This window comes from Anabas testudineus, chromosome 9 (assembly GCF_900324465.2).
Source record: "Anabas testudineus chromosome 9, fAnaTes1.2, whole genome shotgun sequence".
In the NCBI taxonomy this organism is placed as follows: Eukaryota; Metazoa; Chordata; class Actinopteri; order Anabantiformes; family Anabantidae; genus Anabas; species Anabas testudineus.
Genome location: NC_046618.1, coordinates 8682817 through 8709399, shown reverse-complemented (window position 1 = coordinate 8709399; position 26583 = coordinate 8682817). Strand labels below are relative to the sequence as shown.

General features: G+C 41.9%; 1 protein-coding gene across 1 annotated transcript in view; it reads right to left on the bottom strand.

The window, feature by feature from the left end:
* The window catches only part of bmp1a (bone morphogenetic protein 1a), a 30113-nt gene extending 4691 nt beyond the window's left edge, over positions 1–25422 (bottom strand). Inside the window, exons 1-14 of the mRNA XM_026343627.1 lie at positions 25177–25422; positions 17324–17437; positions 13034–13159; positions 12300–12417; positions 10705–10883; positions 10271–10376; positions 5062–5186; positions 3300–3415; positions 3066–3168; positions 2321–2437; positions 1776–1921; positions 1471–1666; positions 1111–1236; positions 78–238 (exon numbers count right to left, since the gene is read on the bottom strand). Of these exons, the coding sequence (XP_026199412.1) occupies positions 78–238; positions 1111–1236; positions 1471–1666; positions 1776–1921; positions 2321–2437; positions 3066–3168; positions 3300–3415; positions 5062–5186; positions 10271–10376; positions 10705–10883; positions 12300–12417; positions 13034–13159; positions 17324–17437; positions 25177–25321 (1878 nt within the window). The 5' untranslated portion in view covers positions 25322–25422. The remainder of the gene's footprint in view (positions 1–77; positions 239–1110; positions 1237–1470; positions 1667–1775; positions 1922–2320; positions 2438–3065; positions 3169–3299; positions 3416–5061; positions 5187–10270; positions 10377–10704; positions 10884–12299; positions 12418–13033; positions 13160–17323; positions 17438–25176) is intronic.
* Positions 25423–26583: the final 1161 nt, after the last annotated feature.

The following is a 26583-nucleotide window of genomic DNA, read 5'->3' as shown; positions in this document are numbered from 1 at the left end:
GCAACGAGTGGTGCAACGGCAGAGAAAACACAGAACAAACCCACCCCGTGCCGATTCATAATAACCCCAGTGCTCACGTCATTGCCCTCAGTCTCGAAGACGTCAAAGAGCAGAGTGATGCGGTACTGCGTGGGGGCCACCAGCTGCCAGATGCAGTTCTTGTTTGGAGGGTACTCTCTGGGCCAACCGGGGCTGGTGATTGACCCATTCAGCTTGGTGATGAAGCCTCCACAGGCAGCTGGACAGAAAACAAAACATGGAAAGACACAAGGACAAATTGTTAACTTGACAGAAATGTGTGGGCAACGAAAGTAAATTACATCATCACACCTGTTTCAACAGGACATATTCCAAATGTTAAGTTGCAAACCATAAAGCTAAAATTATATCCTTCTGTGTACTAAACCCGATTACTGCCTGACCTTCCTGTCAGGACTCAGGCGAGCTTTGTATCAGTTATGCAATACAAAGCATGTTACAACAACTGGTGTTTGCTATTCCCTCACCTGGCTATTCTTAGCTAAAATTAATGTGCAGTGTTCATCCTTACCAACGGTAATAGTAGTTTGTACGGCTTGTCAAGCTATCACACTAGTTTGTGTGCTGATCTGTAGTCTTACCCTCTTTTAAAAGAATCGTTTGAAATAATAATAGGTGATTATTGCAAAGACGCAAACGTCTTTTCAGATGTTATTTGAGAATGTGTTGTTTCCTTTAAATCTGTCTTTAATATTTACAGCTCTATATTTTATACAGAAGCTAAACAATCTATAGCATCAGATAAAGATAGCTACACATAGTAAAGGTGAAGTAGCTGACTTCCTCTAGGGGCACACAGAGGAAGTGATCAAACTAATACTGTACAACTTGTATTCTCATAGTCAGGTCTTAAACAACAACATGTAATTTGTGATAAAAGTAATGCTTGCATTGTTGTGACTCAAATATTTAAAAGATAGAGTGCACAGGCAGCACAAGCATCACTGCTGGTATCCTTACTGGCTTGTAGGAATGACTGTACTTATTGTATTTGGGTTGTTAACTGTGTAAACTCCTCTAGCATGTAAATTACATGGTGAGCAGGGCTTGGTAACTTCTCCCTGTACTTACCCTCACAGCTGCGCTTGTCAGCAGCCAGCTCATAGCCTGGGTCACAGGCACACTTGTAGCTGCCTAGTGTGTTGACACAGCGTTGCTCACAGCGACCGTTGTCCGGCTTGGAGCACTCATCCATTTCTGAAAACACAAAGATATGTTAGGACCCTTTTTGCTGGCCCCCTGGCTCGATGGGTTACGGGAAAACCTCCAAAACAACAGCAGGGACAGGTCAAGAGAGTCACACAGAACCCAAAGGTGCAAGTGGAAGAAAAATATCTGACAAAAAAAGGGTTTACTGCTGGAAAATTAAAAACATATACAGACATTGTAGGAACATTCACCCCTTACAGTTTATAACCCTTAACTTCTCACCTTTGAAGAAGTTAGCAGCAAAACCTGCCTTGTTGACAGAGCCATCTGAAACAAATTTCATCCACAGCTGGTTGGAGCTGGTCTTGATGTCATCTGGCTTGTCATAACCACAGAAACGACCGAGCAGAGGGCTGCTTTCAGAGTTCCCATCACGCACCTCAAGGTAGTCATAGGCACAACTGTCGTGTCTCTCAATCTAAGAAAGGGTACAGTGCTTGAGATTAGAGTTGGACAAATCTGTTATAAGGTTACCAAATAAACAGGACAGCACTGATTTAATACGCAACAAAGGCCTGTTGTCTCACCTCAAAAGACTGGAAGGTAAGGCCTACGTGGTAGCCCTGAGCTACCGAAATCTTCCACACACACACTTTGTTAGGCCTGTAGTCATCAGGGTAGTTGGGGGACTGTATTTGGCCGCTGTCCTTCTTCACCTCCCCACCACAGATGGCTACATATCACAGTAAAAACAACAAAAAAGAAAACCAAATACTGAGCTCCCTCGATAGCAATATCATCAGCACAGAAAAGCAAAACAAAAAAGGTTTTCCTCAATGTTCTGATTTACATAATGTGGATTAGCTGAAATGGCTCCACCGGCAGTACATACAAACACAAACACACATTATCCCTTTGCACAGTCTGGAAACAATAGAGCTAAATCTGAAAGGCGGCCAAAATCTGATTAATGCAGTGTAAAATGCCTGACACATCAGCAGTAGGCGAGCCAAAAACTGTGCATATTACTGCAGCTTCTAGGCACATTGTTGGATGTGTGACTGGCCATGCGTGCACTCAGCTGAGCCACATGCAGGAGTGGGTGCAGGGAGGTCGGGGAATGGGTGCTTACCCTCATAAACGGCAGAGAAACCTTTCCCCACCCAGTTGCTGCTGCTGCGGAATTCAATCCACAATCGACTGTCGGTGGAGATTATTGGCTCAGGCAGCTTATCACCACAGAAACGACCTAAGTCACAGGTGAAGACACACACACACACACACACAAAGATTTGATCACCTGCAATAACTTTTTACAATCCCATCTGCCAAACCTAACAGGTTTAAATACTCTTAGATCTCATGTGCTGTTTCTTTCGCATTCTTACTTTTTTCTTCACAAGTTTCATTTGCCCTGTCTTTTATCTTGTCACTCTGCTGTACAACAAATTGCCCTTTTTAAAAAAAATTAAGTGACTGAAATTCCTCTGTGCAACTTTTACTGTCACACAAACTAAATACACTGTGAGGAGTAACAGAGAGGCAGAATATAAAAATAGACAAAAACTAATCTTACAACTAGCAGCTTTATTTTAGCATACACTGGGTGTCCTGGGTATGAGGTACAAGTATCAGTTAGTACCTCTTTCACCAATCAAAACTTACTTTTTCTAAACAATGTGCATATGATTCAACTACTTTCAGTAATAAATCTGACTATTTCCTATTTTTTTATGATTTTTTTGTTTATTAAATAGCTTTACATTTTGTTGATTAAAAAAAGACATTTTTGTGAATTTATAAGAAACTCTGAATATTTACTAATGAAATGAATTGTTAGTTGAATGGCTCTACAGTATTCTTCAATTAAAACTGACCTTTGAGTGGTGCCTTTCTCCAGTATCCATCTCGGATCTCCACATGGTCATACCAACACAAATGACTCCTGTACAGATCCATGGATGTAAAGTTCAGAATGATCTTAAAAAAAAAAAACAAGAGAGCATGATTACTGACAAAGTACGGTCACCAGAGACCATCAGTATATGCAGTAAGTCATGCTTGTTTAGAGGCAACTCAAAGTTGGTCTGGCACGTTCCTCATGCTCATACCTTTTCCCCCGGCGTGACTGATATTCTCCAGATGCAGTGCATGTAGGCAGAATATCCATTGGGGAAACCAGGAGAGGAGAAATTCCCGCTGCTGTCCTGCAGACTGTCCCCACATCCTGTATACATAAAAAAAAAAAAATAAACACACACACACACACACACTTGAATGTCAGGCCTAAAACATGAGCATGATACACTGCCTTCTACTCTCTAAATCAAGCTTTATTGACATTAGCTTTGAAGTAAATTGAAGCTTTGCTGCAGAGACAGATGCGCGATGCCAGAATGATAACAAATGTGAAATAAAGGGCAGCTCTTTTATGTTCAAATGCACATCTGCTGATAATATTCACCCACGGCCCCACGCCTCTCCCCTCCCCCACCTACTCCAGATGATGATCACACAAAGGAATAGAGAGTGTGAGACACTTTCTTCTGAGCATCCTCTGAAAATAAACCTGGCTCACTATAAATAACTCACTCCTTTAGAGGATGTGATGCATTATGTACGTGTTGCCAGTGAAAAACCACCCTTGGTTTGACTGACAAAACTAAGTGTGCAAGTGTCCAGACACAATGCACAGCCTCAAGAAACGACTAAGGGAGGCTGCTGCTAAGTGGAGGAAAGATGTGTTTAAGACTGTGTGGAAATATGAGAGCGTCGATTCATATCTGTAGTTGGCAATCTTGGGCGCTGCTAATGCGTTCATCATTACCTCTGTGTTATCTTTACCTTGGGCTGCATTTAGCAGAATAAGAAAAACATCTCCCCCAACTGCCTGCATTCATTGCTTCCCTCGAGGACTGTGTATAAGCAATAAAATTAGGTAGCCTGAGCTATGAGTTGTGTGTAATATTGCTTGGCAAAGGACTGCCAATACTAAACCATTAACAAGCGCTCAGGCACACACTGGACATGACAAACACTCCAAGGAATGCTGCATGAATGGGAGATCCGTGGCTCTTTAAGGATTTTCTTTTTTCCAAAAACATGTGGAGAGGCTCACTACCTCATCCCCCACAATGTGCGCCACATCATCCAGTCTTCCATACAAGACAAGAAGAAGCAGAGAGAGCGCTTTCACAGACACATATAGATCCATTTAAGGTCAAGACTTCCAGTTCTCTCTATAACCACACCGGCTGGTCCATCTCTGGTGACCCATCACTATGTTTATTCGTTGAGCTGAACGTGAGGCTGACAGCTCAGCTATCCTGGTCTGACCTACAATTAACTGTCTGACATCAAATCTATTCAGCAGAAGGTTGTTCTCAATATACATCTGTTAATGCTATGAATTGTGTTTACTTCACTGGCATTAGGTCCCCTGTACTCTCAAAAAGCATGAACAACGTGATTGGTTTCAGAAAAGTGCCAGGCTTACATAACTCACTTTAGTATGTGACGGCATAGTTTAAACTGTACACGCTGTGATCTGTGGAGGAATTGATTCCCAGCAATCAGTTTAGCCATTGTCATCTCAATAACAGCTGTTCATTTACGTCTATCTGGGAAAGAGTGATGACAAACTTCCTGTCCCTGGGTAGTGTTTACACTCCTCCCTGCTCGGGAGCCTCAGACGCTGTAGCCAAGGAACCACACCACATCAATAGTGGATGCTTGGCTATTTCCACACAGTGTGAGCTGCATCTGGGGGAAGGCAGGAGGAGCTACAGACCTCTCTCAGAGCGATGTTGCGGACACATGCAAAAATAGACAGGAAAAACCCATAGCAGACAATATCTGTCATTTTGGTCTTACTGGAGCATTTGTAGAGTTTGCGTGCCTGTGCGATATCCCCTTTGCTCAGCCTGGTTCTCTGGCCAATGGGTGGTCGCACTCCATTCACATCATAGCGTGGTAGGATGGTGTCCAGAAAGATGCCTCTGCAATTGACAAAGACAGACTGGTATGAATAAAAACCCAAACAGCATGCACACACACCTGAAAACATGTTTACTCAATAAGTAAGGACTTATTCAATCACTGTCAGCACAATTATTAACTGCTTTTAAAGGACAGACTAAAAACCAATGATGGAAATGAGTACTGCCAGTTTATACTGAGCCAAACAAACTGTGGTTATTTTGTTGAAAAATAAAGGAAATTCAAATCCACATATGATAGATTTAGGACAATATTCCTTCCAACTAAATAACCTAATGCTGAGAGACTTGTGTTGACGTGGCTCTGGTTAAACTGGACAGCACGAAGCCTGTACCTGCTATCGACCCGAGCATGACCACATACAAATATGGACATAATTATTAAACATGCTTGTACTGTAATCAACATTGGATCATCTTCTTATTCAGAATAAATGATGCATTTAACCAGTCAGGATTTGATCCTTTACACGTGCCTCATCGACTGCTTTTAATTAAGGTACATTAAAGCACAGATTTTTTTTTTTATCACGGTTTTCTCCCACATAAGCTTTTATTTCACTTGCCAGTTCCTCCACACAGTGTCTACACATAAACAAATGCGTGTATGTGAAGATTCAGCGTACTATGAGTTAAAGGCTTGCTTTGGTTTTCAAGAAATAATCACTTTTTCCTCAGTGATTCATTTAGCTCTACTTATCTCTGGCTAAGATGCAACAGATGGAAAGCTGTAGTCACTTATCACAGTCTTCCTTTGAGGTCGGGGTCACACAGCCTGTTTCTAAGGTTAACGCCATTCTTCACTCGCGTCTGTCCTACACATGGCTTGAAGCATAAGCCTAGGACTTTCTACAGATTTACTGAGTAACCAAAATAAATTGCATAAGCAATTGTTTTTAAATTAAAACCAACCAGGTGATGCATCTACATAGCTTTAAAATAGCGGAGCAAAACAGTCCAAAAAGACTCCTTTCACACTGCTGCTTCACTTGACACTTTGCTAGTTTATCATCTCCATTTTCTCCAAGTATTGGCGAGCAACGGCCTGGCTCCCTGGCCGTTCCCATGGTGACATGCCTATCAACGCCAGGCATGTGCAAACAGAGCAGCCTGAGCTAACAGTTTAGACTCTGCCTGCCTGTCTGTCTGTGAGCTTCCAGGAGCCCGTATGCTGGCTGTCGGTGAAAAACGCCACTCCAGCCGGTGTCAGAGCAGACAAAGGGCACACTGGCAGGTCTCTATTTGAGTTGGCACCGCTCCACGCACCAGACCTGAAAAAATATCTTTGCAGCAAAGGAGGGGGCAGGTTGAGTTGTGGGTTGGGTAACACACCCCAGACAAAAAGCATGGGGATCAGTCCTGCTTGTCCCCAGGAGACACAGCAAAACATCAAGACAAGCCATGAAATCTTCCCAACAACGCCCGCAGCAAAGGCCCTGGCTTCCCACGGTGATTTACTGTAAAACACTGAGCAAACACACTGGCTAATAATGGGGTAACAAAGAAAGACACCGGTGGCAGATAAATCAGCCAATCGGTGCTCAAGAAAAAGTGCTTGGAATGACTTGTGAAAAGCTAACAGGAGCCCCTTGTCTGCTAATACAGCTCTGTGAAACATTCTCCAGCAGCGGCAGCCATTCCTCTCTCATGTCCAAACAGTCTTATTGATCAACACAGTCGGATTTGGACTGAAAACAGAACACGGTGGATTATCGGACATAAACATACTTTGGGGCTGGGCTGTTCCATTGCGGAGCAAGCTGTGCATGCCACAAATTTACATGATGACATTTAAATCTTGACGTAAGAGTGATAGCAGTCGAAAGAACATCCTGTCTTTAAGTGCTGGTTTGGCTGAAACCAAATGTAGGACAAAACATGTTCTCTAAAACACCTTGAAAAACAACGGCCAACTATTGGCATCAGTTGCAGTGGACTTTGTTCAGGTCATCTGTAAACCTAAAAGCTCAGTAGTGTAGTGAGTGTGCTGCATTTGTAGTTTGGATGTAGCCAGACAGGCATTTCTGTACATTGGCCTGCACCCAGCCACATTCTCTGTTTAGACAAATATTCCCTCACTGCTTCCCAGAATCTGTTTGCCACAAGCATGGCAGTCGATCTGGGAAGAGACAAACACACTGTGAGAGTAACACAGGGTATGGGAGCTGGTGATGGGGAAAATAAATAAATTTATATACAGCTGAAAAAGAGGGCCCAGTAAGAATAAAAAGTCAGCCAACAGCTGGTTCTCATATCAGACTGAAGTAGTAACGATCATAGTCTGGGCTCACTTGTTTTTGCTTTGACTTACATGTGCCCAGATATCACGTTACAGAATACTGTCGAAACAGTTTACTTTAGTTTAGGCTCTACTGCCATAGGTAGAACATTGCATGGTTGGAGTGACTGTTCCTGCAGCTGGCTGAAAGGTTACCCCATTGTATTTATCTATGCAACAGAGGTAAGAGTCAAAGAGTGCAGTTTTCATACCCCAAACTAAAGTCATAGCCTGCACGTAGCAGCATGAGGTAACCATAATATTTATACCGCTTTCCGAGGTTCAGTTGTCACAGACTGCAAAATACACCGACCTTCCAAATAAAGTCACACACTTTAATATTTCGTTGGACCGCCTTTAGTTTTGATTATGGCACACATTCGCCTTGACCGTTTCGATAAGTTTCTATATTGTCACAACATCTATTCCAGTTCCAGAGTTGAATTCATTTTTCACCAAGACCTTGTATTGACAATGGAAGAGTCGGACGCTGGGCAAAGTCTTCTCCACCACATCCCAAATTTCAATGGGGCTACGGTCTGGACTCTGTGGTGGCCAATCCATGTATGTCATGTTCCCTGAACTACTTTTTCACAGTTTGAGCCCAATGAATCCTGGTATTGTCATTTTGGAATATGTCTGTGCCATCAGGGAAGAAAAAATCCATTGATAGAATAACCTGGTCATTCAGTATATTCAGGTAGTCAGCTGACCTCATTCTTTGGACACATAACGTAGCTGAACTCAGACCTGACCAACTGCAGCAACCCCAGATCATCGTACTGCCCCCACAGACTTGTACAGTAGGCACTAGGCATGATGGGTGCATGACTTCACTCGCCTCTCTTCTTACCCTGATGCAGTCGTCACTCTGGAACAGGGGAAATCTGGACTCAGACCACATGACCTTCTTCTATTGGACAGTTGTTAACCCAGTTTTAGTAGTTTCATTAATCTCCTTAGATGTTTTCTTTGCTTGATTCATGCCAATAATTTGACCCCATCTTTTCCATGACCACAGGATGGTCGTTTAAGGAATGAGAAGCTACTCACTGCCTCAGTTGGTGTTAAAAGACTTGTTGCCAGCTGAAACATCACCATCCGTGCAGCAATTATCTAATGGGAGGCTCTTACCTATTTGATTAATTAAATCCAGGTGGTGACTTTTTTTTTGGACGGACAGTGTATTTAAATGTACATAGATAGGTTTTCCATAAACAATATTGCAATGAGTGTAGTGACTCTTTTGAAATTACAACAATGACTCAGAAGCTAAATATGAGTCAACTTCTCCAAGAGGTATGTCTTGGCTCTGTATTTGCCCAGCTGGTAAAAAACACTTCAACTTTACTGTAGCCTAGGATGACTGGAGTAAGAGCCCAGACTCATCAGTGTTCGTCATGGGACTTTTTCTGCTAAGCTTGTTCCTCTGATGTCGTAACACCCCTGTGCTGTGATGAATGATGATGGCACAACATCTGGCAGGGCTTCCTGCCGCATCCGACAAGGAGTAGAGAATGAGGTCAGCTAGAGACAAATTTGGGTGTCATTTTCAATATGACACATACACAGTTCTGCTTTCACAAATGAATTTTTATGCAATGTTTTTGTGGTATCCAATAAATTCAAAACCATATTTCGGCTGGGCATCCAAACCTTAGCCATTCATGAGTTAGATGCTTACTGCCCAACGTCTAAGATACAAATGGTTGTAGAGTAACTTGAATCTGTTTTCTCCAGTGTAGCATTGGCAGATAGGCAGAACCTTTCCATCATGTGTAAGAGTAATAAAGTTTCCACTACTCCGTCCTAACGAGATGCAGGTGATTATTGGGGGCTGACCTAAATTGTGCTTGGAGTGCAGAAAGCTTGTACAGTGCTATCATGGTAGCGCTAATCATCAAAGCCTCTTCAAAGAGCCTTTAGGAACATAATGAGGTGGTTCATGGTATGAAAGCACAACTTTTACAAGTTGTTACACATAACCTTGGAAACAGTGCACAGAAGTTTTGTTGTAATGAAACAGGGCTAGTGTTGATGGTCTATCTCAGCCCCAGGACCAGTGCTGGTTTAGTGGGGCTGCTAGTCCTGCAAAAGCAGTAGTTTTAATTTGAACAAGCTGTGGGAAGGAGCCGGTGTTTCCCCAGACAAACACGGTCAGTATGACTAAGAGGACTTGGATTTTCACTTTAAAAGAAAAAGCATTTTTGAATAATAATTTCATATGAACCATTTCAGGTTTTACTGAGATGCTGGATTTAAATCCTTTCAAAACATTTCTCAGAGCTCCTACTGTGATATGACTAATGATGCAACAAAAGCTATGTTGATAGTGTAAAGTGTGTAGGATACTCAGCACCAGAACAAAATAGAAAATTACAGTACAATCAACAACTCAGCTACTGTACAACACAGTAGATTTCATCCCACAAGTTATTTTACACACCACATGATTTTCTTATAAGCAGTAGTCCCAAACAGCAAAAGCAATTTAATATAGTCCAACACAGAAGATTTAGTAGGAATAATTTTACGATGATCCACCATTTCTCTCCCTTTGCACCTGAAAGTGTTTTACTCTTTTCTCTTCTTGAACTTTTAGAAATCAAGTCACATTACTCAGCAGCAGGCCACAGAAACAAGACTGGTGCATTACAGATCTATACAGTCATAAAACACTAAGAGCAGAAATGGAAAGCAAGATGATGGGTTAAAAGGTTGCAGGAGAGTGGGAAAAAGCTTGGCCTGACTTGATATAAGAATAGTTTTTATGTCTGGGGTGTATTCAGTGGAACTTTGCTCCTACCTGGAGAATGTATTCCTGGCATAGTGCATGATACTGTCAAAGTCATAGACTTCCCCCAAAGAGTCCACCTCCCCCGGCTCCATCTTCAAAAAGTTATATTCCTGTCCTGTGAAAGAAAAAAAGGAGAGGCATAGCTGAAATATAAAACACTTTTGTATGTATTGTGTGTAAGCCAAAGGTGAATATGAAAAATACAACAGTGAAGCTACAAACACAATGGAACCACCTCTTTGTCAGAGAGTCTTTAACCCATAATATTAACAGATGGAAAAACGTGTTAATAGAAATCGACAGGCTGAAGATCACAGGTGTCTTTCTCTGGTTTTACAATCTCAGCCCAGACTTTCTTTGTACACACATTTTACACAGACTTTTATTATTTCATCTCTCCCTGTGTCTCGTCCACGTTATTGCTGTGAGATCTGTGCTCCTACCTTGTTGAATGTTGTCCCTGATAATGCTGACGTGTTCATCTCGATCAGGCCGAGTGTGTTCGTGCCAGAAGCCAATCACATGACCCAACTCATGCACCACAATGCCAAACTTGTCACAGTTTTTCCCAATGGATATGGCCTGAGGGCCCCCTCCACGACGACCCACATAGGAACAGCACCTGTGAATCAGCAACCAGACACACAAAAAACAAAGAGGGAGTGTTAGCAAAGCCAAAATATAGTGATTCAACTTTGTTTTAGTAAATGAAGAAAAGCTACTTACAAACTACAGAGAAGTGTTTCGCAGGGGAGAAGACAGAGGAATGTGTCTCTGACTCTATAATGTCTACCACTGCCTGTGTTTCAACATGCTCTTTATAGTACATGCAGTATATTATATGACATTTTTAATGAGAACGACATTATCTCAGCAACCTCTGGTCCGTTTTATAGGGGAGTCATATAGGGCGACCGGTCAACAACACATACAGCAGCAACATTCATTCATCTTTCTGCCAATGCAAATGCTGAGAGTGACGGTGGAACCTGGCTGGCTGCAGCACTCCATCTCAGTGTGACTTGAAAGGTTCAGTGTGGGAGTCTGCAGGACGGGCACACACATCACGGCCCTGTGGGCCAGACAGCCGCTCTTTAATTACTGCAAGCCCAGCCAGGCTCTCCTGAGACACGCCTTGAACTTTGCACAGGACAGATGGGGGCCTGCTGAATATGCAGCAAAGCCAAGCGTTCCCTCTGCTAACCACTGCTGCCTGCGTGGATAATGTCATTACTGTGGCTCTAGAGTCCAGTTACCAAGCTAAAAATGGCTATCAACAGTTGGCTGGAAAAAGTGCAGTTTCCTGAGCGGCATCCGCTTTCTGTTAAGTTGTTTGTATTTAATGATACATATCAGTGGGAGAGGTACATTGTGTGTAATGACATAATGTTTCCAGCTTGTGGTCTAAATCTGTGTGAGGTTATTAACACATGGGAACTAGGAACATTTTAGGTTTGTGCGTCCCGTGGGAATCTCTCTAATACGTATCCTAACAGCTTTGGCTTTAAAATCACAAATTACTAGGTTGCACTGGTTTGGATTAGAACAGGAGCAAGTGTTGTAATTAAAAAATATTTCATTATTTAATAAAAGAGATCTGCACAGGTTGTCAATAGTCGCTTAGCAACTACAAGAGCCACAACCGGCACTTGCGGCGAGTGTCTGTTAAAGAATTCCTGAGTGGACACCGTGCCTAACTTCTAATATGGTTAGGGACGGGATGAAGAAGTGTATTCCTCGAGTGTAATCCTGGACACCATGTATGACACAAGTGCTCAGGGACTGATAAAGTGTGACAGCAAGAAACAGGAAAGATTTTTGGCCACTTAAAGGCCATCTTTTGGAGGACTGGCAGGGGGCTGAAATAACAACTCACAGAGAGACTGCAAACCGAGACGAAGAACAATAGTGAAAGGCTGCTGAGAAGGAAGCAAAAGTACTCAGGCACTAAATAATTAGCCGTAGATAACAACAGCTCAACTGAGCCTGACCATTGTTCAGTTCCTTCACATGGGAGCTAAAAACCCCACTGACTCACCCACATGGTCGGTAGGTGAAGACAATATAGCTCTCCTCCTGGGTCCGCTCAATAAAGGTCACACAGGTGTGCTTCTCCCAGTGCCGCATGGCTTGGCGGAATATAGCCCGCTGGCTGCCTGAATAGGACGACAAAGAGACTGAGATCAGTGGACCAGACAAATACACCCTCTCCCACACTTTCCTCACCAGCATTTTATAAAAAAAAAAAGAAAGAAGCTGAAAATAAAAGTGCACAGCTGGAAAAAGATGAAGATGTGTCACTCTGATAAAGTCACAATTAGATTTATTCAAAATCCTGGCTAATTACAAACATTCTGAATAATATTAAAAAGATTTAATTTCGTATTGTATATAGCATAACGTCATTACTTATTTTATTCAATTACAGAACACGATTTCTATTATATAAACTGTTATATGATCAGATGATACACAGCACTGTTTCTTAATTTCTTTCAGTCTGAGTAATAGGGAATTTCTCAGTAAAAGATGATGCCTCAGCACTTTCTTTTCAAAATCCCCTCTGAGCTAAAAAATGTTGAAATACAGAAACAAGACTGTCAATATGTTTAACCACATCCTAGGCATTGTGTTTTATAGTTTAGAAAACTATGTGCACATTATTTAAAGTACTTCAATTTACATTTGGAATTGTGTGTGCGGCATAACATAACATTATATACATAGACAATGTTTTCCTTCAATAAATGATCAATAAATGACCAAACTTACCACTGAAGTTACCACTGATGACATAGGGAATAACACCTTCAGGCCAAACGCGCTCAGGTCTAGAGGTAGCAGCCCTTTTCCTGCGCCGTGAACCTTGCCTATTTTGTCCATTTTGATTGGTCGATTCTGAGGATCACATCAAGACAATAAAAATAACAACATAAATAATTTGTTATTTATAAGTATCAACAGACAGACAGAAGAGATGCTAGCAGGCAGCTCGTACATGGAACGCAACAACCAGTGGGCCATTATAGTGTACAGGAAAATCGGTGCAGAGTATGGACAGGAAGTCCCAAGGTCAAAATGGGATACACCTCCAAGGACGGTTGACAATGACCAAACTAAGATCCTGTGGGACTCCCAGATAAAGCAAACTGGTAATGGCTAACCAACCGGACATAGTACTGGTGGAGAAAGAGAAGAAGCAGCAATCTCAAGCGGTGGCAACATCAGTAGGAAGGAACAAGAGAAGTCTGAGAAATACTAACGGCTGAAAGAAGAGCTACCAGTGGTCGCTTTGGTAATCTGAACACTCAGGGTTGTGACCCCTAAACTGGGACACAGACTCCGGCAGATTCCAAAAACAACATCCAAGATCTCTGTCCCAAAAAGTGCAGTCCTAGGAACAGCTAAGACACCGCTGGAACCTCATGGGCCAAGGCCTCTGGTTGAGGACTTGAGCTTGAAAGAAAAAGAGCGGGAAACGCATTTCTCTGACTGACAGTGAAAAGTGTTTCTCCAGGATTTTATACAGATCAAACACACTGAACCTCTGGATGGTTACTTGGATGATAAATGAGGACATTATTTGAGGTCTGATGCCTTCTAATTCTAATTACCATTTCTCATTTAAGAAATTACATTTACATCCTCAAAGAGACATTTGTTCAAATGACATTGTTCTTCTGTTTTGCACAAATGCCTTCTTATTGAAGCTTATTGAATTCTTTGTTCCTCCAAATTCAATTTACCATTTCAATGTCACTCAAAAGCATAAATCAGTAACCATGGAGGCTAAGCTTCTGCTAAAACCTTTTAATTCTAACAAATGTCCATATATGAACCACATACAACACAGTTACCCTATTATAATACACCATACTACAGAAAAGTCCTAATTTATACTGTAGAAAATATAGAGAAACCTGCCTCTATCTATAAAAACCCATGTTAACTTTTATTAAGAAATGAAACATTAGCTTTTCCGTGTACATCTTCAACATCCTAAAACAAAAAGCCAATAAAGATGATTTTATCATATTTCAGTAACATATTTAAAAATATTTTGTAGCTCTGTGGTAAAAAATAAAACAGACTTTATCCAAAAACATAATTACCTGTTCTTAACCTAAGAGGTTGTAACAATAACTTAATAGATACAAAAAGTGTCACAGTAATATAAAACATCTAACAAACATTTTGATTCTAATTGTAGACAATTATCTAATTATTTATTACTGTTATTGTTATTATTAACATCATTCTAGGACATTGCATTACATCTGAAAGTAAAGTGATGCTTTATAGTGTTTCCTGCATAAACATCTTACCACAACACCAAAAATGGTGAAACAGTACTGCTGACATTTTACAACACATCCAGGAATAATATTTTTATGCTTCTAAGAACTGTATTCTGTGTGTCACAACACAACATTATACAAAAATATATTGCTCATTAGAAAGCAGAAGTCCATCATTTCCCTAAAAGAGTGACCAATTCTATGTAGGCTAGAAAGCGTCGGCATCCTGATCACCAAGACTGAGATTGCTGAATAAAACTCTACATGTTAAATGATGGGAACAAGTTTAGATTTAAAATTATTCACTAACATTTTATTTAAAAATACAGTATGCTGGACCTTAGTATTTATCCTTTCATTTTTTTATTTAATCAACTTATAAAAGGTAGAAGAATGCAGGTTTCTTTCCAGATTGTCCAAAACGGACAAGTAAGTAAAACCTGTCAGTATCACTGTGTTTCACTTTAATTAAGAAAACCTGCAGAATCCCAAACTACATTAAAACTGTCCCTAGTTCAGGATTTAAAAGGTTATATGAGAGGCCGAGTTGAGAGGGTGGGGGCAGTATTATCTTTTGAACATTCTTCAGCACTCAGTTATTTAACATTAATTACAACAACTCATTAACATGGTGACCGCTATCCAGAGGAATGTTTTATGTGGTTGCTGTAGAAAGAATAGACTAGGTATTTCTGGAACTACTTAAATGTTGTCTAGAGAAGTGAAATGGTCTGAAGTGGTCAATTCAATTAAATTCAATGTTATGTTATTTGTATATCACCAAATCACAGCAGAAGTAATCTCAAGGCACTTTACAATGTACGGTTTAAGACCTTACCGAGTACAACTATATACAGAATTGTATAGAAACCCCAACAATCCCATTTGAGCAAGCACTAGAGAACAGTGGAGAGGAAAAACTCAATTGAAAGGGAAGAAAGCTTCAGCAGAACCAGGCCCAGGATGGGCGGCCATCTGCCTCGACCGGTTGGGGTGAGTGGAAAGAGGAGAGGAGCTCCAACACAAATAGCACATAGTGTAAATACCAGTTTTATTATTGATGATGTTATTAAAAGACATCATCTGGATAACCCTGGCAGTATTAGTGTCTATGCCCATCCTGCACAGTGGCCATGTTCCACTACAATACTTTCTTTCCTATCTTTCCTAACTATCTCTCCTAACTTAATTTGATTAACACTCAAGCCACAGTTTGCAGCACGTTTTTTAATTTGCTGGGACAATGTGTTCTGTTGAATTTCAGTCTGCAGGGGTAAATCTTAGCAGCCTGGTGAGATCAATTAGCACGTACACTTATGCATGTGTTGAGGAAAGCTCTGATAACAACCAAATGTGCTCACATAAGTGATAAGAAGTGAGAGAGAGACAAAACTTGTGGAAGATGTGTTAATTACAATAATGTGATTAAATCTACCGTCTTCATTCATGTTTGTAAGAGGAAGGTTTTTGGGGTCAAATGTTTCTTCAACTGTTATTCTGATCATGTTGTTTATTTAACTACATGTCCCTGCTCTTGTTTGTCGTAGGACGTGTAGTTCATAGTACAGAGAGGGATTGTGACAAACTGAACTAGTGTTTGCTCTGCCCAGAATTAAATTGTGTTATACCAAAGGAAATGAATGAAAACTGGGATTTGTTTGCTAAAATATGGATGAGTTGATGTGCATATAATGATCACTAGAGAAGGCATGGGATTATTATTATTATTATTATTACAGAATTTTATATGAACAGCAATGAAAGTGACTTAATGTGTAGATTTACATTGTATTACATGTCTAACAAAGGCCTAATGGATTTGTTCAGCATATACTACATAGAAACCTATGTGGTTACATAACAAGTGACAAACAAAAGTGCGTAAAGTTTTTACAGTGACGACGTACGTCTAAGTAAGAACTGCATAAGGTGACGTGTTGCATATACTGAGAAGGATCCATACCAACAAAACATTAATGTGAATACAAATGTCTCGTGCATGATGCAAATAAACTTGCAATATCACTATACTGGTAGTCATTCTCATTGTGAACACAAGGGCAGCATTCCTACTACACAACATTTCTATTTACTGTGACTAACCTGCTCAAGTGGACAAATTGATATTCAGAGATGGGTGTACACAGTCTGTCTCCGTTGCAGTCCTGAGCCATGAGTCCCGTTCTTAATTCCCTGCCTCTGAGGTCACTACTTAGCCAGAAAATCAATCTTACCCAGTGGATATTTTAAGGGCTTGTTAATATGAGAGAAAAATAGTAAACCGACACAGTTTCAAGCACAGACACCAACACGCACATACTTGTAGATTCATGCTCACCTATCGTTTATAGGATTGCAAAGCCCATTGCTGACTCACAGCTGTTGTTTAAATACAGCTTTTCATTTCAAGAACAGCATTTAACCTGACAAAGCCCGACAATTACTGTTGAACACGGTGATACAGGTGTAGCGATGTGTAGTGATAAAATGATAGTTAGGCAGAAATATTTTAAGAGCGCTCATAAAATAACACAGTTGTATCTGACAGGTGCTGTGCTGACTCTCACCTGGAGAGGGCCTGAGTGGTTTGACAACGGTAGTGTCACAGAGTAAAATGGCCTTGTATGTAATTATTCCAATGAGAAACAAACTGTAGGAAATGTGTTATTTTAAGCAATTACGGTGCAATTTTCTCTACAGTTAGAATCCAAAACAATTTGTCTCAGTGATAAATCACACCATTTGCACTTTTTATTGTTCTTACCTGTATCTGTGTGATTAACCGTTGTGACGGTTCTCTGAGCCAAATCTATTATTCTGTCCACTTTAAATGACCGCAGATCCTCTTCATCTAGAGCAATGTCTCCCAGAAAGGCAGCTGAAACAAACAAAAAGACAAGTCAGAAAACCCGTTAAGCAATTCCACAGTATGGAGCATAAGTCTGTGCAGTAGCAGCAGCCCTGAGGTTTTCCTGCTACTTAGACCGTGTAGGCTACAGGGTCAGAGCACTGGCCTAGAGCATGTAACACGCATATTAAAATACATTCTCTATTCCTTTTTTGACTTTGCTTACTGTTTTCTTGCAGCATGTCTTGTACTGACTTAGGGATATAAATGTAAGCAACATATTGCACGCAGCTTGCTTCATGCAAGTGAGAGAGTGTGAACTCAAAGACCTGGCCCTTGACGTGATTAATTGAGCCACATTCAGTCCAGATGTTACCAAACAACAAAACTCACACTGTGTCTTGGTGCCCTTGAATAGTAAACGAGAGGTATCAGATATGATATAGTGAGACGCTGACACTGCCTCGATGGAGTAATATAGGGCACCTTGGACAAGTAATAGCTCTTTAATGAGGCCAAGGAGAGGGAAAAATAACCAAACAGTCCCACTTTATGAGGAATGTGCTTTATGGGATTTCTTACTAAATGCCCCATTTCTTGGAGGATAAGCTGGGAGTCCTCGCTACATGGACAGGGTGCTCGGTTTTACAGGCTTTTAACACCAGCACGTTTCCAGAATTTATGACCCGGCCTGTGTGCAGGAGTTGTGGGGACAGTATGCAGGAGGTGTTGGAGATGATGCCAGCTCTGGGAGAAGTATAGAAGGCAAAGTGTTGGCCCTGTTTGTCCAGGACGGAAAAGGAGTTGACAACGAGAAAGCAATGGAAGACAGGAAGAAGGCATATCCCTTCTGCTTTGCTCACACCGCAACTCTGAATAGGGAAGGCCGATGTAGAGCAGAGAGAAAATGACAGGCTTCTGGATGTGTGTTTGGAGGTTAGTGTGGTGGAGGGGAGACCAACCCTGAAGAGTAAAAAGCTGGAAGAACCACTAAACTGTAGAGGTAATGGGAGTGACCCAGTGACTGTACAATGTCTCACCTTTATACAAGCTACCCTTAATGTGAAATAAGAGAAGAAACATTGTTGTAGTGGAGCTGTTTTTGAAGCAGCTCAGTGTTTTTTTATTTTAGCATCAAACAAAAACATCCACAAGAATGGTTTCTTGTGTCTTGCACTTTTATAAAAGTTTGATAGCTGCCTCAGACAAGAGAGAAAAAGATAAAAAGCACCATAGAGACCAACACAAAAAAAAAAATCCTTGGCTTACACCCCTATTCACCAGAGGAGTATTATTGAAACAATCTGGAGGTGGATTTGGTGGATGCAGGCCAGTCCTCCACCCTGCAGGTCATGGAGGATGCACAGCAGAATGACTGTGTTTGGGATTAGAGTGTAATGACAGCAATAAGGAAAAGGTGTAGACCACTGCTGGCAAGACAGGGCAAGCACAGAGGACAGGCTTAAATTCCAGAGGTCAAAACAATCCTCTCACTCGTGCTCGCAAAAAATGCTAATTCACCCCGACCGAGTACCTGAGACACAAACCTCACAGTCAGCACTCAAGCTGACAGCCACTGCCAAAAAACATCACTGATAACGGTACACTACCAGATGCTGTGCAGAATACGACGGGTAGATTTGAAGAACATTTTTGTCTTTTATCATCACGTTTTTTATTTGATTCCCAGAACTGGGATTCCCAAATTCCCTGAGTGCGGAAAGAACAGACAGTACTGAACTATTAATTCCAAGTTGCTGTTACATACTGTAAGACCATAAGCACGAAGAAAAGGTATTCAAAACAACTAAAACTGAGAAAAATTAGACGACAACACATTTCCCTTTTTACGTGTAGTGTCAATTTGCGCTATATTAGCAGGGTTATGTGCAGCCCGTGACCAAATAATGAGGTGCTGGACTTCCTCCTACCCCCATGAGGTTCACAGAGGGCTGTGCTCTTTGCCCATGGCTGACTCCCAATCATCCACCACCGTGCTGGAGACAGGCGGGTTAATCCGCAGTGTCATTGTTCTCAGACAAACAGTAGAGATTGAAGTGAGCAAATGCGTGGCCCGGCGGCACTAGGACTCATTTCCCCTGGGCGCAGCAGTCGTCCTGGAGACGCTGTTGCAGGTTTATGGAAAGACTTGCAGGGATTGTGAATTAATCCCCTTGTCTCCTGGCTTTAATTATCCACAGATACATGGTTTTAGGAACCTTTATACACAACACCATGCTGGGATTGAGGACAGGCTATAGAGAAAGGTGCTAAACTCGCCTAGATAAACACCACAGTAATATTATGAAGTACCAACACACAGAGACTGGTGTGTTGTACTGTAGATTAAAGCCCAGTGAATGTGACAGATGGCAAGCGATCACCATAGAGTACAGTGCTGTGCTGCTTTCCAAACATTATTCATTACCTAAATGACAACAGCTGTGGTGATAATATCAATATCTACATGGAACAGGTAATAGTAGTAGGGTTTTTATTGGTTGCTCTAATGCACAAGAGCCGGCAGGAGCAGGCATTTCTGCTTAAGTGCAGATCTATGTGTGTAAACGAATGTGACTAAACTGAACACATGATTGATTTTTTTTTTTTTAATTTAATCTGACCCATCATAATCCTTCTCATCTCAGACTGCTGCCATCAATCAGCATATCCAGTCAGATTACACAATATTTCAATCAAATTAATCCCATTGATGTGTGTAATGCTCTAGCCTCGACCTCTGTGGTGTCACATACTCCAGGACTATTCCCATAAATCTCCTTTCGTGAATACTAGATCACAACATCTGCCACTGAAACCTGCACAAACATCAACACTAAACCTAAACAGACGCTAACCCCAGCCTATGTTCAAGGCCACGACTGTGCTTCCAGAGACAGTTTAGACAGTCTTGCCCCATGCAAGACCTAATGATGAGGGATGAGAAAGCCCGGGCCAATATGTAAACCTGTAATGAATCACAATACCCTGGCACCACCTTTCACAGCCTGTGTTTGGTAACAAACGCTGCATTTGAATTCCAATAGGGGCCAATGGTGTATTGCGTTAAGGTGATTACCATCTGATGACACTGTAAGTATCACTTTTCGGGTTTTATTCTGCACCAGCCCTTTCTGCCAAATGCTAGGCAGTGTTGCCACTGTACCTGTAGACACTGTGTGTTTAAAACTGCATAGAAAAGGAAGAAAAGAAGCTAAATCTGAGCAAGATGAATACAGAAGAAAAAGTTTTGAAGAAAAGAAATTATGAATTGTACTATTCAGGGCTGTTGTCATGTAAATATGGTGCCTTTCTCCTCTGTAAAAACAACACCAGCTGTTATTTCTTCAGCAAATGCTTACCTTGACATTTCTTAGCACTGCAATTTGAGCCCAAGGCAGAAGGAAAAAAAAGTCCTCTTATCGGCACTCTGCTCGTTTCAGAAAGGTAACTAAGGTATAATTAGAAGAGAGTTGCTGGCGAAGTCTCATGCTACTGCCTGAAATTTGAGTAATTCTTTCCGAATAAAAGCCTGAGGTCTCATCAGCCACCACTGAGATCAAGACAGAGTAGTGTCGCCACACTGCCGCTTCAATCTTATTGACAAAATGAGAGCGGCTTCAGCTGCAAAAGGGCACACAGCAAGAGACTGCCTCCCTTTTAACATTTCACACTCCATCAAGCCCATTAGCAGATTGGATTTCCCAGCTCATCCCCACCACTGATTACTGATATACACTACTGTCTGTCGAACCCCCTCTAATGACTCATCGGCTCATCACACATTTTTTTATTAATGTAAAAGATACACAGTATTTGATCCTAGATTATCAATCCGTTTCCATACTGTGGGGATTTTCACCTTTGACAAAACTTGTTTTTACCATCCTGACTTCATATTTCTGGTTTAGACAGTAGGCTAGCACATAGTCACACCGTCTGGTGTGAAGAAAGAGCACGTTTTCTCAGAACAGATGCCCAAAGCAAAGCTTAAATGGGTTTGTGGATGAACTAAATCTGGAAGATATCTTTAACGCTCGACACTTTCCATAAATAACAGCTTTCTGCTGCAGAAGAAAACACAAGGAATTCTTCCAGATGAACAGCAACGCAGTGCCTATGAATTATTTAGATAAAACAAAAACCAAACTGTGAACAATGAAGAAGTGACTGTTAAGCTGCTCATTATCGTAGGCTAATTGGGCATCCTTTGAGCCATTTAAATGAGCTCTCCCAAAGCATTTGTTGTTACCCAGGCTCCGTACTCAGACTTGGTGTTAATGCAAGTTTAGTTATTACTGAGCTCTGACAACAAACATATTGTTCCAACTAATGCACCAAGATTGTGCCAATAGATCGGCTCCCTAATCACCCGAACCCCGCAGAGAGAGAAGTGGCAGGGGTCCTGTAATGTAAGAAAAACACCCAGTGTGGGCTCAACTACAGCCTTCATTCCATGATAAAAGAAAAGCATCTGCTTAAGTGTTGCTTGAAGGCCCAATCATGAAGTTCAACAGGCAGCCCCATCACACTGGCAGAGCCAGACTGAGAGATGCAGTTGTATAATGAGTGTCATCTGCTTCAGCTGCCATTTTAAAACACTTAAATAAAAAAAAACATCACAGCTGTGAGAAAAGAGGCAATTTAGCAGAAGACCGTCCCGTCATATCATACATTTCTAATGCTGCACGTGTGATGCCACAATGGTGTTTCCGAGCCTCTTATCAGCCAACAAGTGACAATTAATTCAATTAAAAAACAGACATGTAGGAAAATAAAAACTGTCTGACTGGTATAGAAAATAATCAGAATGTTTTATTTTAAACAACAAAATCAAAGTCAAGGCAGGTAGAGAGAGGACTGACATAAGTCTCTGTTGACAGCAACAATTTCTTCAGATAGTGGATTTCCTACCCTGTGGACAGCCCCCTCATGAATTCCCAGCACTCACATCACCTGAGCTGTTGTGTGTGAACGGCCTTCCCTCCACCTTGAAGCCGTGCTTTCCCTTGGCACAAGGTGAATGACCTTCAGTCTACTGTATGTGAAGTGCTTGAACAGAGGCAGAGGAAAGAGCTGGTGGCTCGGAGAGGCAAGAAAGCCAGTTGCATAAGAGAACAACACAAGAAGGGGCTTTTTCAGGTTTCTCTGTCTGCAACTGAGGCCACGGGAGCTCGAACGTGTACAACAGACTACAGAGACAAGACTTTATTGTCACTGGAGTTCTTTAGCAGATTAACATGTCGGCCTCATGAATTAATTCACACATAAAAGTCAAACCAGTGACTTCTTCCATGGATAGCATTAAAGCACAAAAGACAATGAGCGTGTCTAGTTCTCATCCATTTTTCATTTTCAAAAGGAGTGGATCTAATCTCAGTGGGTTGTTAGAGTCTTAAATGACTTCCTGGGACGCTGCCAAGTTTGGAGTTCTGCAAACTAAGGAATTTCCACTGGTTAACTTCCTTAATAGACAGCATTACTTCAGTGTTATTGCACTGCTCGCTTCAATCAATGTACATTTCTATCACGTCCGCTGTGGTGATGAGTCATTTAATCCCTGTAAATGTGACTATTTTTATGGATTTTTTTTTTCATGTGAGTTGTAACAAGAAAGGAGGAACTCAGTAAATATGTCCTGCAACTGAGCACAAATTAGTAGAGGATGACAACAAGTCATCTTGTGGTTCACAAATACGAGTCATTATATTCACAGTCAAGAGGACAATGTTAAAACTATTTCACACACGTTTCGCCATCAATAAGTAAAAACCCCTGACACCAAAGACCAGTGCTGAGCAAAGACAATTTGACAGAGGACAAACATGAAATGCACTCCGCGCAGAACACTACTGCATTAGAAACGTCACATGGCCGTAAGCACTTTTCTGAGCGGAAACAGCGTGAAAGAAAAAGGCTGACCTGAGGCCAGAGAAAGCGATCAAATAGACAACATGTGCTTGAAAAACAAGAAAAAACAGAACAGGGGACAATCAATAATCCAGAGCTCACCAATTCTATACTAATGTCCGTAATGTGTAGTGAAAATGTGTGTCTCTTGTGTGTTGACTGAGTGAGGAGGAGGAGGAGTGAAGAGTAAAAGGAGGAGATGAGAGATCTTGGATAGTTTTCTACTTAGTAGGACGGAGAAAAGCAGGTGGGTGTAGTCTCAGAGCTGGAGACTGGGAGGGTTAACAGAGTGGGAGTTTGTTCTTGTGACCGTCTCCCAACCACCTGTCTGCAGACATGCCCTGAGGAAACTGTAAACAAAACTGCACTCCATTCAAATGGCACTTAAAACTGAACTACTAATAATGATAACATCCTCCGAGACAAGGCAAACACCAATCCTGAATGGGGATTATCAAGTGGGGAGGTCCCTGCTGACATATCACTTACTGAAAACCGTGTAAGACACACTGCACGCTATACGAACACGTCATTGACCCTCGGCTGTATTTTTGTTTCCGTATTATGAGGACATGTGAACAATACATCCAAACTATTGATGCAAAACCATCTGGTGTGACCACTCGAATGACTCAACCTAAACAGGAAACAACATCTTCACTGATTTATACTTGTTTATGTAAAGCCACTACAATCCTAGAGCCCAGTCTTTATGTCTCCCTCGACTTTAAACCTTCTCCTCCGGGGACAGATGAAGAAAACAGATATGTCAGCAGCTGAGAGTTGCACGACTAAATTGCACGTTCGAAATCGGCTGTCACAGAAATTGTCAAATGCCAAGTGGCCAGGCACTTCCAGGACGTTAGAGGTCATTTAGTCTGAAGCCAACCCTCTGTATCTGTAACCTGAATACTTTCACCAGATGGAAAACACAATCTGTTCAAACTCCCCCAAAGGGATTTGGCAAGACAGTGAGTTCACAGTAAAAAAAAACAAAACAAAAAAAAAAAAAACAGATTACAATGACATGTCTGATATGCTTTGGCCAAATAATGGGAAAATATGCAGGTCTCTCCACGAGCAGCAGACATATTTTTACTTTGAGCCATCAGTATTATGTGTGCATAATTTCACAGCTCCACTGTACTCTCCTCTCTCCCCTCCTCCACTTTGTTTTAGTGGCCCTGTGAACAGCCGGTGGAAAAAAGAAAAAAGAAAAAACAAACAAAAAAAAAAACTACTTGTGCAGTGACAAAAACCGACCAGAAAGCAGAAGCATAAGTCTTCACATCGATGTGCAAGAGAGCTTTGTTTTTCCCGACAGCTCGGAGCTGTTCCTCAAACACAGCAGACAGGCTCCAGGAGCCACACGATCGCATTTGTAGGAATAAAAGTGCATTAACCGCAAACAGGAGGTTGTAACTTTTCAACAAGCGCTTACGCTCAAACTTTTCTAGTCTTGGGGAAAATGTATTCAGAGACTCATCCTCTTTTTCTTTTTTTTTTATTCTCATTCTGCAGCCCCCCTCTCTCCGGGCTGGGTTATCCTAGGCGACTGTGTGTGTGTGTGTGTGTGTGTGTGTGTGTGAGCTTCAAATGTTTCAAACTGCAGAAACTATGTCACTCAGTACAAAACAAATGCACATAATGTCCTCTCAAGGCTTTTCCAAACTACAGCCACTGCTGTCATCTCTCCAAGAAAAAAAAAAATAAATAAAAAAAATAAAAGCAGCTCTCTCTACACGATCTTGGCGAGATCCACAAACAGATTCGTGGCATGTTTCTACCTCCACATAAATAAGGTGAAGCACACAGCGTAGCTACTATGAAAGAAGAAGGGGGGGGGGGAGAAATCTCACCAGCTTTACAGGGATCCTTATAGTCGATCGCCTCTGATGTGGCAGTGGGCTCCACATAGTAGCCTGGATCAATCCCCTCCAAATCGATCGCCAATATCACGCCTAGACAAGACAGGAGAAGCAAACATCTCGCCGTGAGATCCATGATTGTGGTGGGGGAGACGGCGAAAGGCGAGGGATAAAGGTAAAGGAAGAGAGAGGGACGAGTGAGGGACAGAGGGAGAGAGAGAGGGAGAGAGAGAAGAGTGGAAGAGAGAGAGAGAGAGAGAGAGAGAGAGAGAGAGAGAGAGAGAGAGAGAGGGAAAATGGGAGGTTTTTTTGGGGGAAACGAGATTCTCCAGAGGGCGGGTTTTACACGCAGCCTCTCTCTCCGGTGCCTTCTTGGCTCTGGGGGCAGTGATTAGTCTCCTCAGCCGGAGCTCCGGGCGAGTGCAGAGTCCTGTCTGCCGGAGAAACTTTGATGATCTGGCAGCTCGGTGGAAACAGCCTCTCACTCGGCGGTGTCCGTGCGCATTTTCTGTCGCTCCCCAGCGGGACCATCAGGGGTCCCCGGAGAGCTCAAGAGCCCCGTCAATTGGCCGAGCTCCCACTATGTGTTTCTGATGAGTGAACGGTGTGCTGATGGCCGTGCCGAGCCGTGCCGGGCCGGGCCGGGCCGGGCGTCCGCCGTCTCCACGGCTCTCTGTTTACATGGACACACCTTCGTGTCATTTTAAATCCGCCGGCAGCATCGTGTGCGGCTCGTTTAGTTTGTACCGGTGATTCAAAAGTTCACACCGAGCTGCAGCTACTAACCCTCCAACTTCAGCACAGCCTGCTACGCTGTCCGTCAGGGAATCAAACTCTAACGCGCACTTTTTCTTTTTTTATTTTACGCACACTTCTCACGTCGTCACGCGGTTCGCGCTGGCGCACGGACTCACGCACAAACAAACAAACAAACAAACAAACAAACAAACAAACGGTGCGTGACCTCTGAGGAGTGTTTTACTCACATAGTAGAATTAAAGCGATCACAGCGCCGCCTGTTGGCACTTTACGCAAAGTGTAGTTGGAAACGGTGCCTGAAAAAAAAAGGAATAATCCAATAATGGAGACATAGTTTCCTAGTGAGGTCTCAGGCTCAGAATAAAGCCTGAATTCACTGATAAGATGGATTATTCTATCACAGACTCCTTTGTTTTTCATCTTGACTATACTTGACAACATTGAAAGCTTGTTTAAAGTAGGCTTTATGGTCTGGTTTTCTTTTATTAGTCACCTGTAGCTGTGAATAAAACATTACCTGCACTGTGAGTCCTTATTATTCATCAGGTGCACGGACTCAGGGTTTTATTAAACTGACACCACCTCTCAGTGAATTTTCCATTAGGGTCATTAAGGTGAAATATTGTTCTCAATGTAAAA